The sequence below is a fragment of the Odocoileus virginianus genome, chromosome 9, assembly GCF_023699985.2.
Source record: "Odocoileus virginianus isolate 20LAN1187 ecotype Illinois chromosome 9, Ovbor_1.2, whole genome shotgun sequence".
Lineage (NCBI taxonomy): Eukaryota > Metazoa > Chordata > Mammalia > Artiodactyla > Cervidae > Odocoileus > Odocoileus virginianus.
The window spans coordinates 72101681-72117544 of NC_069682.1; the positions used below are offsets into that span (position 1 = coordinate 72101681).

Consider the following 15864-nt stretch of genomic DNA (forward strand, 5'->3'; position numbering starts at 1 on the left):
TCCATGCAATATAGGTAGGAGGCTACATCATCTGGCCCCTGCAGATCTAACTCCTTCTCCGGCCATGCTCCACTTTATTTTTTAAGCCCCAATATAGCCGGGTCCTGCCTCAGAGCCTTTGCTATTAGCATCCCCTCTTCCTGGAAAGCTCTGCAGGCTAATCTACAGCTGTCTTCTTGTTAAACTTCAGATCACTTGTTTAGAGGTCTCCTCTGGCCATCCCCAATCTATGTCACTGCTTGCCGTATCACTGTCTTTCAATCTTCTCACAGCACTTATTAAATCTGAAAAGATCTTCTTTATTCCTTTCCTCTCTTTAAAACATAAGCTCCACAAGGGGCAGAAAAGTTCTCTTCTATCGGAGATGCTTTGGCCATGACTTTGGACAGTTCCTTCGATAGTTGTATAAAACCCACTAGATGCCCTGACATCAAAAGAGGGCACAATTCAGCGGACACACGCCGCTGGTGTGCCCTTCTCAGAATCGGGAGAGGGATGCCCACTAGCGCTGTCAAAGAGCATTGCCGCGCGTGACGTCAGCCCCCCCAGAGCGGGGCCGTGATTGGTGATTGGAATCTGGGTGGAGCAGAGCGCCCTTGGCCCCGCCTCTTACTCGGCCTCTTGTACGCATGCGCCCCGGCCGCAGCCTCCCTGCCGCGCCATTTTGCCGGGGTTTGAATGTGAGGTGTGGAGCGGCGGTTGGAGTGGAGAGTGCAGGCTACGGTCCGAGACTGGGCTTCCCTTCTCCGTCCCCGCGTCCCCACGAGGTGAGGCGCAGGCCTGCACGGCCTGGTATCGGGGCCTCTCGGGACCGGACTGGGGGAGGGTGGAGGCGCTCTCTGCGCTTCCGAACGCTGGGAAGCCAGGACCGCACCTCCGGGCGAGAGCGGAATATTGGCCCGTGTCTGGCGCAGCGCCCGGGGGCAGGGGCTTCGCCCTCGCGTGTCGCCTCCCCTGGCGACATCCCAGGTCTGAGGTGCAGGTTCGGTCAGCAACCCCACCCCCGCCCGGGCCTGTGAGGAGCGAGGGCGGCCCGGGTGAGGCCTAACCCGTGCGGCACGAGCGCCCGCCTCTTCCTCTCCAGCGCCGCGCTGATTGGCCGCGCTCTCGGGGCGGCCTGCTCTCATTGGTCGCACCCGTGCGTCCGTTCTCTGCGCGCCCGGCCGCCCGCAGCGTGAGGCGAGTGCGGCTGCGGGGCCTGGCCCGCTGAGGGGCGGGCGTGCGAGCCGCCGTCCGGGCCGTCGCCGCTACCCTGGACCTCCCTTTCCCGTTAGGGCGGCGGCGGCGGAGCGCCACACCGCAGAGGGCTTCGGTCTCCGCGACTGTGAAACGGGCCCGGTGATCTCACTTTGCTGAGTTGCTCGTGTGGGTTAGACTGTGGTCTGTGCCCCCGAGGGGGTCCGTGCACCTGTGGGGTGACCCAGGGTCCGCCCCTTGAGGGAACACCTACGGTGTGGTAGTTCGGAGCATTGGGATTCAGCTTAGGAACGGGAAGGCCTGGATTCGTTTCCATATTTAACCCCTCCTTAGGGCTGGTCACTTCATCTCTCCGAGTTTCCACTTCCTCATCTGGAAAAGCGGGGTTGAAAATATCTACCTCGTAAAGTGGCTGCGGGTCCCCTGAGTTCCTACCCTGGTTTACCAAGCCCCGTCTGGGGTGACCGGTGTCCACCTCTCCCACCCACCTCTTCTCCTCCTTGACCACTGTAGCCATGCTGCTTACGTTTTCTTTTTCATACATGTTCGGAGCGCATGTCCTCCAGAAAGCGTTCGGACGCGCCTTTCGTTTGCTTGGACTTGCCAGCAGCAGATCTTTGCAAGGCTGGTTCCCTGTCCTCCAGGTTTCACTCACATTACTCGTTTTTTTGACCAACCTTTTAAAGGATCTGTTTCAACTAATCACATCACTCTAGTTTTATTTACTTAATAGGTTTCTATCATGTTCTAGGACTTCCCTGGTAGGTCTGACGCTAAAGCGTCTGCCTACAGTGCGGGAGATCCGGGTTCGCTCCCTGGGTCGGGAAGATCCCCTGGAGAAGGAAATGGCAACCCACTCCACTACTCTTGCCTGGAAAAATCCCATGGACGGAGAAGCGTTCTAGGCTACTGTCCATGGGGTTGCAAAGAGTCGGACACGACTGAGCCACTTCAGTTTTTATCATGTTCTGGAAACACTAATAGTTTACTTGGTTATTGTTTTTTCCCAAATTGCGAAAGCCGATACCTTTACCTGTAAGCAGGTGGCCAGTGCTTGCCACTTGGTAGATGCACAGTATTATTCCTGGAAGTAGTCGTGCCCGGGAAGGGACTTTCTGCTCGGATTCCGCCGGTGCTCTTTCTCTCCTCCTCTTGGGCCGCCACAGTGACGCATTCTGCCCTTTTCTGTGTGTCTCCATTTTTCTCATGATTCGTGGGACTGGATCTACCCAGCTTCTTACTTTTCTAGGACCCTATATTTCTTTACACCAGTGCAGGAGAATTCTTCGTCCCTTCTGTTTACTTTGATTTTTGCTGGTTGGGAGCTAGGATAGAGGAGAACCATTTTCTGTAGAGTATTAGATAGGTTTGGGGGCAGTGCTCTACCTTTGGTATTAAAACTTGATAAATAAATTCATTTAATCCACTTAATCTCTTCTTTTTTTCCATAAATCCACTTAATCTCTTTGAATACAGTGAAATTTCTCTTTTTTGTCTCAAACAAAATGGACAGTTCCTTCCCTTGGGGAGCTTATATTCTAGTGGGGGAAAGACACAAGATTACAAATAAATGACCTCAATAATTCCAGACAAGTGACAGATGAAGGCGACTTCTCTGAGGAGGTGGCATTTGAGCTGAGACCAGCTATGGAAAGATGAGGGAACAGATCATTCCAGGCAGAGAGAATAGAAAGTACAAAGGGTTCAAGGAAAATGGAGCTTTCAGAGAGTAGTATGTGAAGGGACAGGTATCTAGAGGTCAGATCACATCCGGCTTTGTACAATGTAAAAAATTTGGATCTGCATCTCAGTGGTACATTCCTGTGATTAGAAAGCAGAGGGTGGACTGAGGTTGAACTGTGTTCTTAATGTGTGTGTGCCAGATAGTTTTCATTTATTGGATCTCTCTCCCTTCCCCCAGATGTAGGGCCTCTGGAGTGGTTCTCTAATGCAGAGGAAATATCTTAAGGAAGAGGCATACATCTTGGGTCAACTTACGTCACAGATGTCCGTGTGGTGGCCTTGGAAAGCAAAGCTTTTATTCCAAACGTCTTCATCTGTAATTGAGGACCTCTGAGAAGAGGCTAGACTTGGGTCCAGCCAGTCTTTCAACAAAAAGTCTGGCATAATTGATTTATTGTGGTACAAAAAGTGAAAGTCACTCATTAGTGTCCAGCTCTTTGCAACCCCATGGACTGGAGAGTCTGTGGAATTCTCCAGGCCAGAGTACTGGAGTGGGTAGCTGTTCCCTTCTTCACAGGATCTTCTCAACCCAGGAATCTAACCCAGGTCTCCTGCATTGCAGGCAGACTCTTTACCAGTTGAGCCACCAGGGAAGCCCATTGTGGTACGTGTTTTTCTTGTATTTTTTTGGTAGAGATTTCCAGAAATAGCTCAGTGGAGAAGTAAAGTATCACCCTTCATTTAAAGGCAAAAGTGAATTTTTTCATTTCTAGTTTGTCTTTAAAGTCAGTAATGCTTTTTACATTTATATATTGCACATATTTCAGAATGTCAGTGTACCTCCACCTCTGGCAAATAAAGATAACTAGACCTTGATCTTGCTGATGTATTGTGAATACCTGTGGAGTATTCTCTAAAATTACCTGATTTGTCATATTTTTACAAATCAGGACTAAGCTTTGGATTTAGAGACACTGTCACTGAGGAGACAGAAAAGGGATTTTTTTGACATTTAGTCCCTTAACATTAAAAATATAAGATTTATGTAGTATTTTAACTTTTGGGGGTTGTAGCATGCATGTTTATATTCCTCCAGCACCACCACCACCGCCACCACCACCACCACTACTACCACCACGCGCGCGCGCGCGCACACACACACACACACACACACAGAGTTTTAGCACATGTTTATATTTCTTCACCATTGTGCGTGCGCACAGACACAGTTTTAGCACACATGTTTATGTTCCTCCACTACCACCACACACCCAGTTTTCCCCCCATACACTTTTTTTTAAACCCTAGCACTTCAACTTCGTCATTTTGTGGGGGTCACTGTGCTCTTAGAATCAGTTGTCTCCAGCTCTTCCTGTGTCAGTTGACTGAATAAATGTGAAGAATGATAGTGCTTTTTGATGGGGGAAAAGAAGATCAATAAAGGGTATGTAGCTTTTGACAATAGCACAAATACATAGTACGTGCTCTTCACTGTTTTAAGAATCTAGGGAGATTACAGTGGACAAAACACAAAGTCGTTGCTTACAGTCTAATGGAAGGAGAAGCATAGCAAACAAGAAAACAGTTTACAGGCCTGATAAAATTTACCTGGAAAAGCAAGATCAGAGAATGGATGGAGAGAGACTGAGCTGGGTGCTGTTTTAGATAGGATGGTCCAGGGCAGCATCTCAAAAAGAAGAGACCCGAGTGAAGCAGGGAGTGAACTACAAAGCTCTCCGGGGGCAGAGCTGCTTAAGCAGAGGAGACAGTAAGTCCTAACTCCCGAAATAAGCACTGGCAAATATGAACAATAATACAGGATAACATTCAAACTCCCATCTTCTTTGAAACATTTTTGAATGAACAGAAACTAATTATGTCAGTATGTTGGTCACTATTTATCTGACAGATATAACTTGAGTTCCTACATTATGTCAGGCTTGCTAATAACTGATGCTCAGAGAATAGTCTCCAATCCACACTGGATCCATGTTTTAGCCGGTTGACTGACCTACTACTAGCTTATCCATTAGTTCATGCGCCAAATGCTTAGTGAATACTGTGTGCCAGGCAACGTTGAAGGTCCTGGGCTACAGAGATGAGCAAGACCTACAAAGTCCCTGCCTCAGAGAGCTTACAAATAAGAGATAAAAAGTCAAAGATATCTCAGATGAGAATAAGTGCTGTGAACAGTGCGACAGGGATGAGGTAGATGATGGTTGTGGAAGGCTTTTTTGAGGAGTTGACAGTGGGCTGGATAGATGCCTGATGTCAAATTAGAAGGCAGGGTTATTACAGTCAGGGAGAACTCTCATCTGGTTTGAGGAACAGAAGGCTTTGGTGGCTGAAACATAATCAGCAAGAAGGTCGGAGATAAGGTTGACAGGTGCCAGCTTGCGTGGGACTCTGTCATGAAGAAAGTTAGTAAAATGCAGATTTATTAAGGAGTGTGTTTAAAATTTAAACTCAACAAAATAGGTTCAATTAACCTCTGTAATCCCCTAAACACACATGCTACCTTGTGTAAATCCCAAAAGGTAGAATAATTTGCATGTAGCAAAAACTGACTTTTTTTTTTTTTTTTAGCTTATATATACTGATGTAAACGGTTTTCCTTGGCAACAGAAAACTTTGATGTTTGCATAACAGATTCAGCATTTCAACACAAAAAAGAATGGGAAATGAATTGATTAGATCACTGCTTTCCGGCCTGTGTTCCATAATAAAATGGTTCTGTGGCCAGGCTCTGGAGGAAGCTCTGGAGTAAACAATGTTAAACGGGTAACTTACTCTTTGGTTCTTGAAGCTTTTAAAGTGCATCTCCAAAAGAGGGTGAATATGATGCATAGCATTTTCCAAACCTTTGGTGTAAGAAACAGGAAGGGTTGCTTCTCAGTAAGTTGTGTGTGTGGTTGAGTGGAACTTCATGCCCATAGAGTGGTTTGCCCTGGATTAAAGGAAGTGAATATATAAGTGGTGGAGTCTACCAAATCAGCCAGCGTGTTGGCTTCCCTTGTGGTAAAAACGAGTGTGTTGAGAAGAACACAGATAGCTTCAAAGATTGGTCTCCTTAGAAGGCGGTGGTTTCTGGCTGTGGCGGAGTACTCTTCACAGCATTAGCTGTAGCCCTTTATGAAGCCTGTTAATCATTTGTAATTTCTGGGGACCCTGTCCAACCTCTGTCATCATCACAGGGGATGTAATACATTAGATGTAGGTTTTTTTGGTCAGTCATAGCATATTCTGTGATTTATATTTAGTTTTAAGGTTTAAATATTTGAAAAGTTGCTTTTCATTGAGATATAATTAAGATGTAACATTGTTAATTTTAGGTGCACAACATAATGGTTTGACGTGTATATATTGTGAAATGATCACAATAAACCTAGTTAATTAACCTCCATCAACACACAAAGTTACAAATTTATTTGTCTTGTGTTCTGAACTGTTAGGATTTCCTGTTCTAGTAACTTTGAAATCTACAACCCGCTGCTGTTAACTGGAGTCTCTGTGTTGGACATTGCATCCTTGTGATTTATATGTTTATTTCGTAACTGGAGGTTTGTACCTTTCTGTCCACCTTCATCCATTTGCCCCTGCCATGCAGTCAACCACCAATCTGTTTGGTTTTTTTTAACCAGTCTGTTTGTTGTCGTTTTGCCACACACCACAGTGTGTGGGACAAACAGAAGCCATGCCACCTGCATTGGTGGGCAGAGTCTTAGTCACTGGACCACTGAGGAAGTTCCCTGATCTGCTTTTTATCTATGAATTTTTGTTTTTAAGATTCCACATAGAAACATGATCATGTGGTATTTCATCTCAGTTCAGTTGCTCAGTCCTGTCTAACTGTTTGTGACCCCATGGACTGTAGTATGCCATGCTTCCCTGTCCATCACTAACTCCTGGAGCTTACCCCAACTCATGTCCATCATGTCAGTGATGCCATCCAGCCATCTCATCCTCTGCCGTCCCCTTCTCCTGCCTTCAGTCTTTACTAGCATCAGGGTCTTTTCCAATGAGTCAGTTCTTCGCATCAGGTGGCCAAAGTATTGGAGTTTCAGCTTCAGCATCAGTCCTTCCAATGAATATTCAGGACTGATTTCCTTTAGGATGGACTGGTTGTATCTCCTTGCAGTCCAAGGGACTCTCAAGAGTCTTCTCCAACACCACAGTTCAAAAGCATCAATTCTTCAGCACTCAGCTTTCCTTATAGTCCAGCTCTCACATCCATACATGACTACTGGAAAAACCATAGCCTGGACTAGACAAACCTTTGTTGGTAAAGTAATGTGTCAGCTTTTTAATATGCTGTCTAGGTTGGTCATAACTATTCTTCCAAGGAGCAAGCGTCTTTTAATTTCATGGCTGCAGTGATTTTGGAGCCCAGAAAAATAAAGTCTGTCACTGTTTCCCCATCTGTTTGCCATGAAGTGATGGACCAGATGCCATGATCTTAGTTTTCTGATTGTTGTGTTTTAAGCCAGCTTTTTCACTCTCCTCTTTCACTTTCATCGAGAGGCTCTTTAGTTCTTCTTTGCTTTCTGCCATAAGGGTGGTGTCATTTGCGTATCTGAGGTTATTGATATTTCTCCTGGCAATCTTGATTTTAGTGTGTGCTTCATCCAGCCCAGCATTTTGCATGATGTATTCTGCATATAAGTTAAATAAGCAGGGTGACAATATACAGCCTTGACGTACTCCTTTCCTGATTTGGAACCAGTCTGTTGTTCCATGTCCAGTTCTAACTTGCTTTTTGACCTGCGTACAGATTTCTCAAGAGACAGATCAGGTGGTCTGGTATTCCCATCTTTTGAAGAATTTTCCATAGTTTGTTGTGATCCACACAGTCAGACGCTTTGGCATAGTCAATAAAGCAGAAGTAGATGTTTTTTCTGGAACTCTCTTGCTTTTTCAATGATCCAGCGGATGTTGGCAATTTGATCTCTGGTTCCTCTGCCTTTTCTAAATCCAGCTTGAACATCTGGAAGTTGATAGTTCATTTACTATTGAAGCCTGGCTTGGCGAATGTTGAGCATTAGTTTGCTAGCATGTGAGATGAGTGCAATTGTGTGGTAGTTTGAACATTCTTCGGCATTGCCTTTCTTTGGGATTGGAATGAAATTGACCTTTTCCAGTTCTGTGGCCACTGCTGAATTTTCCAAATTTGCTGGCATATTGAGTGCAGCACTTTCACGGCGTCATCTTTTAGGATTTGAAATAGCTCAACTGGAATTCCATCACCTCCACTAGCTTTGTTCATAGTATTTTTGCTTCCTAAGGCCCCTCCAGGATGTCTGGCTCTAGGTGAGTGATCACACCTTGGTGATTATCTGGGTCATGATCTTTTCTGTATACTTCTTTTGTGTACTCTTGTTACCTTAATACCTTCTGCTTCTTTTAAGTCCATAACATTTCTGTCCTTTATTGTGCCCATCTTTGCGTGAAATGGTCCCTGGTATCTCTAATTTTCTTGAAGAGCTCTCTAGTCTGTGGTATTTATTTATCATTTATTTCACTTAGTATACTGCCCTTAGGATCCATCCATGTTGTGTCAAATGGCAGGGCTTTCCCTTTTTGTGTGTGGCTGGATAATATTCATTCTGTATGTATACTACATTGCATTATCCATTGAGGAATACTTAGGTTGCTTCCATGTGTTGACTGTTGTTAATAATGCTGCAGTGAACAGCAGTCAACGGGAGTACAGATATCTCTTCCGGTTAGAATTTTCATTTCCTTCAGATAAATACCTAGATGTGGAATAGCTAGAACATGTGGTAATTCTGTTTTAAATTTTTGAGGAACCTCCATACTTTCATAGTGGCTGCACCAATTTACATTCCCACCAACAGGGTACCAGGGTTTCCTTTTCTCCCCATCCTTGCCAAATGCTTGTTATTTCTTGTCTTTTTTATTATAGTTGTTCTAACAGGTGTGGGGTGATAATCTCATTGTGGTTTTGATTTGCATTCCCTTGTGTTTAGTGATGTTGAGCACCTTATCATATTTTCTTTGGAAAAATGTCTAGTTCAGTTTTTCTGCCCATTTTTCAATTGGACTCTTTCTGAGTTGTACGAGTGTTTTGTTTTGTTTTTAATTTTTTTGTTTTGGATATTAATTCTTTATCAGATATGATTTACAAATATTTTCTCCTATTTAGTATGTTGCCTTTTCATTTTGTTGATGGTTTGCTTTGCTGTGCAGACATTTTTAGTTTGATGTCGTTCCACTTGTTTATTTTTGCTTTGACTTAGCTTTTGTGTGGAAAGTTGCTTTTTAATTACAACCGCAACTGTCACCTTATGAACCCCAAAATTATCTTCCCAGGTGCAAATTCTCAGTATGTAGTTTGTTGTCAATACCTATGGCTGCCTGTTCTACACAAAAGAATTTACTATAGTTTCTTTAATCTCAGGACTCAATGGGATGCTTATTTTACTGCTTAAAAATTTTAATTTTTTTATTGTGACTTTTTTTAAAAAATCTAATAATTTATCTTTTTAACCTTTAGTTTGTGACATGTTTTTTCTTCTGTATCTCAAAATTGTCTCATCTCTGATTCAAAAAAGCCCATCTTCTGGAACCTTGTCTTGGCTAAGAATAAGGCTTATAGGCGATACCCAAAGCATGTCAAGTAGATGACTTTCAGAGAGGAGGACATCTATAATGTAAAATGATTCTCTTATGTGAATCCCTGTATCTTCACGTGATCAATTACCCAAACCTTATTTTTGTTTTAGGCTCAATGGCAATGGAGCTCAGTGATGCAAATTTGCAAACACTAACAGAATATTTAAAGAAGACTCTTGATCCTGATCCTGCCATCAGGCGTCCAGGTAAAGTGAATAAATGCTCTTTGTGGTTGATTTATTCTTTTTTTTTTTATTAGTTGGAGGCTAATTACTTGACAATATTGTAGTGGTTTTTGCCATACATTGACATGGATCAGCCATGGATTTACATGTGTTCCCCATCCTGAACCCCCCTCCTACCTCCCTCCCCTGATTTATTCTTTTTTTTTTTCCCCTGATTTATTCTTAAAGGACAGGTGAGAGAAACCTTTGTGCAATCTGTCTGTTTGTAAATTTTTAAAAAGAGATTAACACTTGAATTCTTAGGCATAGTTTATTTTTCATTTTCTGGCCTAAAGTGTTTAGATAGCTGCTTACGGCTGCTATAACATATGGTAGTGGATTTTTTCCTTGTTTGTTTGTTGTGTTTTTGTTTCTTGAGTAAAATAACTTTTATACCTTTTGGGATAAAAAGGACTTGTAAGTTTAGGATGCTTTGTTCGTTGACCTTCCTGAAAATCCCTACACCTTCCTGTTTTAGAGATAATATGCAGAACATAGAGGTAAGAGTTAATTGCCTTAAAAGTGTGTAAGTGAACGAAACTAGGTAATCCCCATGTTGGGTTTGATTTAATTAATATTTTAAGACCTAGGGTTCCTCCCCTTCTCCTCCTCCCAGATTTGACCAGTTTTCATTAGAGATTTAGTGTAAGCTAAACTTGAATGCCCATAGGAGTTGCACATGAAGGTAAAATGGGGGGGGGGGGGGTGCAGGCTGCGGGGTTAACTGCCGTTGGTTAAGGGGTAGTTATTATTAATATTTGGAACCATCTAACTCAGGGGGATTCAAACCAGTCTTGCAAGATCAGATTTCCAGCTTTGCTTGAAAAATACGGATACTTATATGAACCGTTGTCACTTTAAAATGATATTGATTAACTTCAAAAACTTTTGAAATAACACACGAACCAAACAAACAACTTCTGGGGGCCACATGTTTCTCGTGGGTAGTAAGCTCATGATCCTTGCTGTGAGCCATATTAACCAGAAATGCTCTTAATCTGCTTCTTCAGAATTTACTGATGTGCATTCTCACAAAGAGAATTTTGGAAGCACTCCATGAAGACCCAGATGAATGTGTGCACATATGTGTTGTACATTATATATAGTAAATAGAATTATTTGTTTATTATTTACATGTTAATGCATCCATCCTAGTCTAGAAAGGCCTTCGTGATTTCTGTGAGGGAAAATTGTGATTTTCCTGTTAGTGCTTAAAGAAGTAATTTATTCTTGGATAAAAGGAAATTAATGGTTCTAGTCTTAGACTTCGCCAGAAAGCCTCTGCCAACATTGTTTAATGAAAATTATTTTTAATAACTCTCTTTGTAAGGTGGAGGTGCTCTTGTCCTGAATCCAGGACAAAATATAGGAATAAATGGTTGTTTCTGAGAAGAGTTGCAAACATACATTTCACAGGGATTGCCGGATATGATATATTGACCAACCAAATATTGAAGCAACCAAAGCCTTCTATAAAACCGTATAAACCATAGTTTGTCCCCTCTTGAAAAATTTTTTTCAGTTCAGCATTCTTTATCTTTCAGTCTACTGTTGTGTCACATGGTAGACACAAAGCAGGGAGGATTTGAGGGTGGAAGTTACACTCCTGGACTCAATTAAGAAAGAAGGTGTTAAATCATACTAAATTGTAGAATAATAGATGCCAACTGCTGACCTTTTCAGCAAATAGTGAACCTTGGACTGGATGCTGCCTTATGAAGCTTAAGATAGGAAAAATTAGAAGTGCTATAAATTGTCATGATCTAATCTGTAAACCCAGGAGATTTATTATCCCTAACTGTAGTATGAGTTTTAAATATATGAGTAAAATCTTTGTATAAGGTTATTGATGATATTAGAAATGTTTAGTTTGAAAAGAATACTGAGGACTAGTAGGATAGAATAAGGACTGGACTAAAACTTTTTCAGTGATGAAATCTGCTAGCTCTGTGATCTTTGACAAGCTTACTTAATCTCAGTGGCCTTGTCCTTAAAGTGAGGGTAATACTACCTACTTCTCTGGGTAGTCGTGACAGCTTAACATATGTGAGTCAACATCAGACCCATATGATTAATAATAATATATATTAAAATGAATCAACAAATTTAACCTTAATCACAGTCCTATAAAAGAAATGTTACTGCCATTACGAATAGTACTAATAATAATCCTTCTGGAACAGGACAGGGTATATGATTTTTTTGCCCTAAAGTTGCTTAATCTCTCTGAAAAGCAGATTCTCTTTCACGTGAGGTGATCATCTGATAGGCCACTTCATAGGTTTGTGAGATGAGTTATTGGTGAGTTAATGAATAGTAAAGTAAACTGAAAACTGAGATATTATATAAATTTAATGTAATATCATGTACAGTTCTAATCTTTCTATTTGTTGATGCTTCAGTCAGGAATATACATAGTTCACATATACATACAGTCATAAGATTTGGTTTTAATAACACATCTTCTAACATGGGAATTGTTTTCCAGCTGAGAAGTTTCTTGAATCTGTAGAAGGAAATCAGAACTACCCACTGTTGCTGTTAACATTACTAGAGAAGTCCCAGGATAATGTTATTAAAGTGTGTGCCTCTGTAACATTCAAGAACTATATTAAAAGAAATTGGAGAATTGTAAGTATTTTGTGAGTGCCTAGTTTAAGACCCTTCATGTTTAGAAGATTTATGTGGGCAGCGTTCCTGAGTGATTCAGACACAGATTAAAGATAAAAAACAGCACCCTCCTCACCAAATGCTAAAAAGTCAAACCCAAAAACATACAGAAAGTATGAAAATACCATAACCAAGTGAGATTTATCCCAAATATGCATGGCTGTTTCAGCATTCAAAAACCCATAGACTGAGAAAAGGTAAGTCACATTATTATTTCAATAGGTGCAGAAAAAGCCTATGTCAAAGTCCAACATCTATTCATGGTTAAAAACTCAGTAAATCTGGAATAGAGGGGGACATTCTCAGCATGATAAGGACTGTGAAAAAGCTATAACTAATATACATAATGGTGAGAAACTTGAAACCTTCCCACTAAGATCAGGTGAAAAGCAAGGTGGTCCCCTCTCACGGCTCCTTTGCAATATTTCGTTGGAGGTCCTTGATAATGCAGTAAGTAAAGGAGTATACCATTTGGGAAGGAAGATATTTTTAAAACTGTCTTTGTTCACGCAAAGTTCCCATTTTATTTAAATTCATATTAAGTGAACTTCATAATCCGGCTACTCGAGAGAGTGAGACTTTGTTTTAACCTCCAATTTGTGTTCTGTTGTTGCTGTTTTGTTCTGTTTTTTTGTTTGGTCACGCCCTGTAGCATGTGGGATCTGAGGGATCAAACCCGTGCGTCCTGTGTTGGGAGCATGGAATCTTTAACTACTGGACCGAGAGGGAAGTCCCGTGGTTGAAATTTAACTTCAGCTCTCTGCTGAAGAGACATTATGTGGAAAGTTACCCAGTCTAAATGAATAATTGAAGCAGTTTCTATTGTGGACAAGGAAAAATTGCATAAAGTTGGAAAAACCACATTTTAAAAAAAAAAATATATATATATATATAAATATATAATGTGTATAGTGCATTTGAAGTTTTTGACAAGGGATTTGTCCTATGTCTTGGATATGGAAATACTTTCTAATTATAAGGTGAACATCTTAATATTCTGCAAGTTTAATGGGGACTTTCCAGGTGGCTCAGTGGTAAAGAATCTACCTGCCAAGCAGGAGATGCAGGTTCGATCCCTGGATCAGAAAGATCCCCTGGAGAAGGAAATGGCAGCCCACTGCAGTATTCTTGCCTGGGAAATCCCATGGACAGGAGCCTGGCCGGCTACAGTCCATGGGGTCACAAAGAGTCAGACATGACTTAGTGACTAAACTGCCACCACTCCAAGCTGAATCTTACTGTGCTCTAAGTTTAATGATCAGTATAATGTTATACATTGAGAAACAGAAACAGGTATTTTCCCTACCTTAGCTTTTGACAGAGGTTCTAAAATTGGGGGTGATTTTGCCCATCTGGGGATATTTTAGAGATTTTTTTGGTTGTCACTAGGGGTGGGGGTTGTTTCTGACAACCCGTGGGTAGAAGCCAAGGATACTGGTAACCAGCCTACAATGCACAAGAGAGACCCCCACAACCAAGATTTATCTGACCCAAAATGTCAGTAATGGCAAGGCTGAGATAACCCTGGGTTAGGATAAAGAAAAAGGAATGTTTTTAGTAATAATAGTAATCACATTTAGAAGGTATTAAAGTTGACAGAAATGGTCAGTTTTTCTAAAAATCAATTTGACATCTGCTTATTCATTGAGTCTTTTTTCTTAATTCCATAGAAGAATTTAAAAATAGTAAATACTGTTCTTGAACTTGTGTAGTCAAGTGTTCTCACATGTGGTGAAGAAATGAGTTGATGAATTTTAGAATGTTTAAAAATCCACGCGTCTACTTGTAGACTTCCAAGCCCCGTCTGTCTTATTTGGTAAAACTAGTTAGAATCTCTTTGGGCAATCTTGTCCTGGTTGCATTTGAACTGATAATGGTCAAGTAGTACTCACTGACAAGACCTTTCTTTAACTTAAGGTAATGATCAAATTGAGGATGAATATGGGCTGAGTAGCATATATCTGAAGATTTTAACCACGTTTTGATTAATTATCATATAGAACTGAGATTCTCAATTGACATCAGAGAGTTAGAGAAGCTGATTATTAAAGGAATCTGTGACCCATTCATACAGAAGAAAAGCCCTGTCTTCCTCTGTTTTTCTTAGGAAACCAGGAAATGAGAAATGGTTCTGTTTTATCTACAAAGGCATACAGTCATGGGTGTGAATTTATGTTACTTGCTCATTAATGTTTTGCTTTTAGGTTGAAGATGAACCAAATAAAATCTGTGAAGCCGACAGAGTAGCCATTAAAGCTAACATAGTGCACTTGATGCTTAGCAGCCCGGAGCAAATTCAGAAGCAGGTATGTGAGGCCCTGCTTGTTAGGGGGCTTGTTTGTAGAGGTTTCATCTAATTAGTGTCTTTCCACCCCCAGTTAAGTGATGCCATTAGCATTATTGGCAGAGAAGATTTCCCTCAGAAATGGCCTGACTTGTTGACTGAAATGGTGAATCGCTTTCAAAGTGGAGATTTCCATGTTATTAACGGAGTCCTTCGTACAGCACATTCTTTATTTAAAAGGTATTGATAATGTAAATTGATATTTCAAAAATACTTTTTTCGGGTGTTTTTGCTTGTGTGTATTTTTGTGACTATTGTCATTCTTTTATGATAATTCTAGAATAAGAACATAAGCCTCTTCATTATCATGTTTGTTTCTTGTTAAGTGTAGGATGTTTATTTCATATTGCCCTGTTACTTACAAAATACCTGGTCTTGATAAACTGTGCTTGAATTCCCTTTTTATTTCAGAAAGCTGTCTGGCCATAGATTTTTGTCTAATCTAGCCTTGAAGACCTAAAGTCAGTTAACAAAAATTTGTGAATTTACCTATTTTGCATTGATTTTTTTAGATATCGCCATGAGTTTAAGTCAAACGAGTTATGGACTGAAATTAAACTTGTTCTGGATGCCTTTGCTTTGCCTTTGACGAATCTATTTAAGGTATGCAATAACATTTTGGTGGTATTTTTTAGTTACTTAATATTTTAAAGAACTTCAATATTTGTATAAATTTTAAGAGATTGCTTTGAAAGTTTATTTGATAGGTCATGGTTTACTTTTGAAAATTGAAAACTTTCAAACCTATATCTAAATAGAGAATATGGTATAATGAATTCCCGTGTATTGACTGCATAAGTTTAACAAGTTACTAGCATTTTGTTTCTTTTTACTTTGTTTTATCTTTTTGATTTTGTATGAATAGTTAAAAGCAAATCCCAGGCATCATACTATTTCACTCAAGTATTTGTGTATCTCTAAAGGAATAGGTCTGTATTTTGATTTGACTGTTTATGGAATTTAATTTATATACACCATTGTATAGTACATAAGCAGCTTCCCTAAACATGTTCTTCATCTTTCTGAGAATCCTTTAAGATTGAAAAAGAAGTAATGTCAACCCTTTTTGCCCCCCATAAGGAAAGAGGAGAGTTTGGTCTCACAAACAATAAA

General features: G+C 40.9%; 1 protein-coding gene across 1 annotated transcript in view; it reads left to right on the top strand.

Moving 5' to 3' along the window:
* Positions 1 to 627: 627 nt before the first annotated feature.
* Positions 628 to 15864, top strand: part of CSE1L (chromosome segregation 1 like) — a 34364-nt gene continuing 19127 nt past the window's right edge. The window contains exons 1-6 of the mRNA XM_020906208.2: positions 628 to 767; positions 9624 to 9719; positions 12226 to 12368; positions 14612 to 14713; positions 14786 to 14931; positions 15264 to 15354. Of these exons, the coding sequence (XP_020761867.1) occupies positions 9629 to 9719; positions 12226 to 12368; positions 14612 to 14713; positions 14786 to 14931; positions 15264 to 15354 (573 nt within the window). The 5' untranslated portion in view covers positions 628 to 767; positions 9624 to 9628. The remainder of the gene's footprint in view (positions 768 to 9623; positions 9720 to 12225; positions 12369 to 14611; positions 14714 to 14785; positions 14932 to 15263; positions 15355 to 15864) is intronic.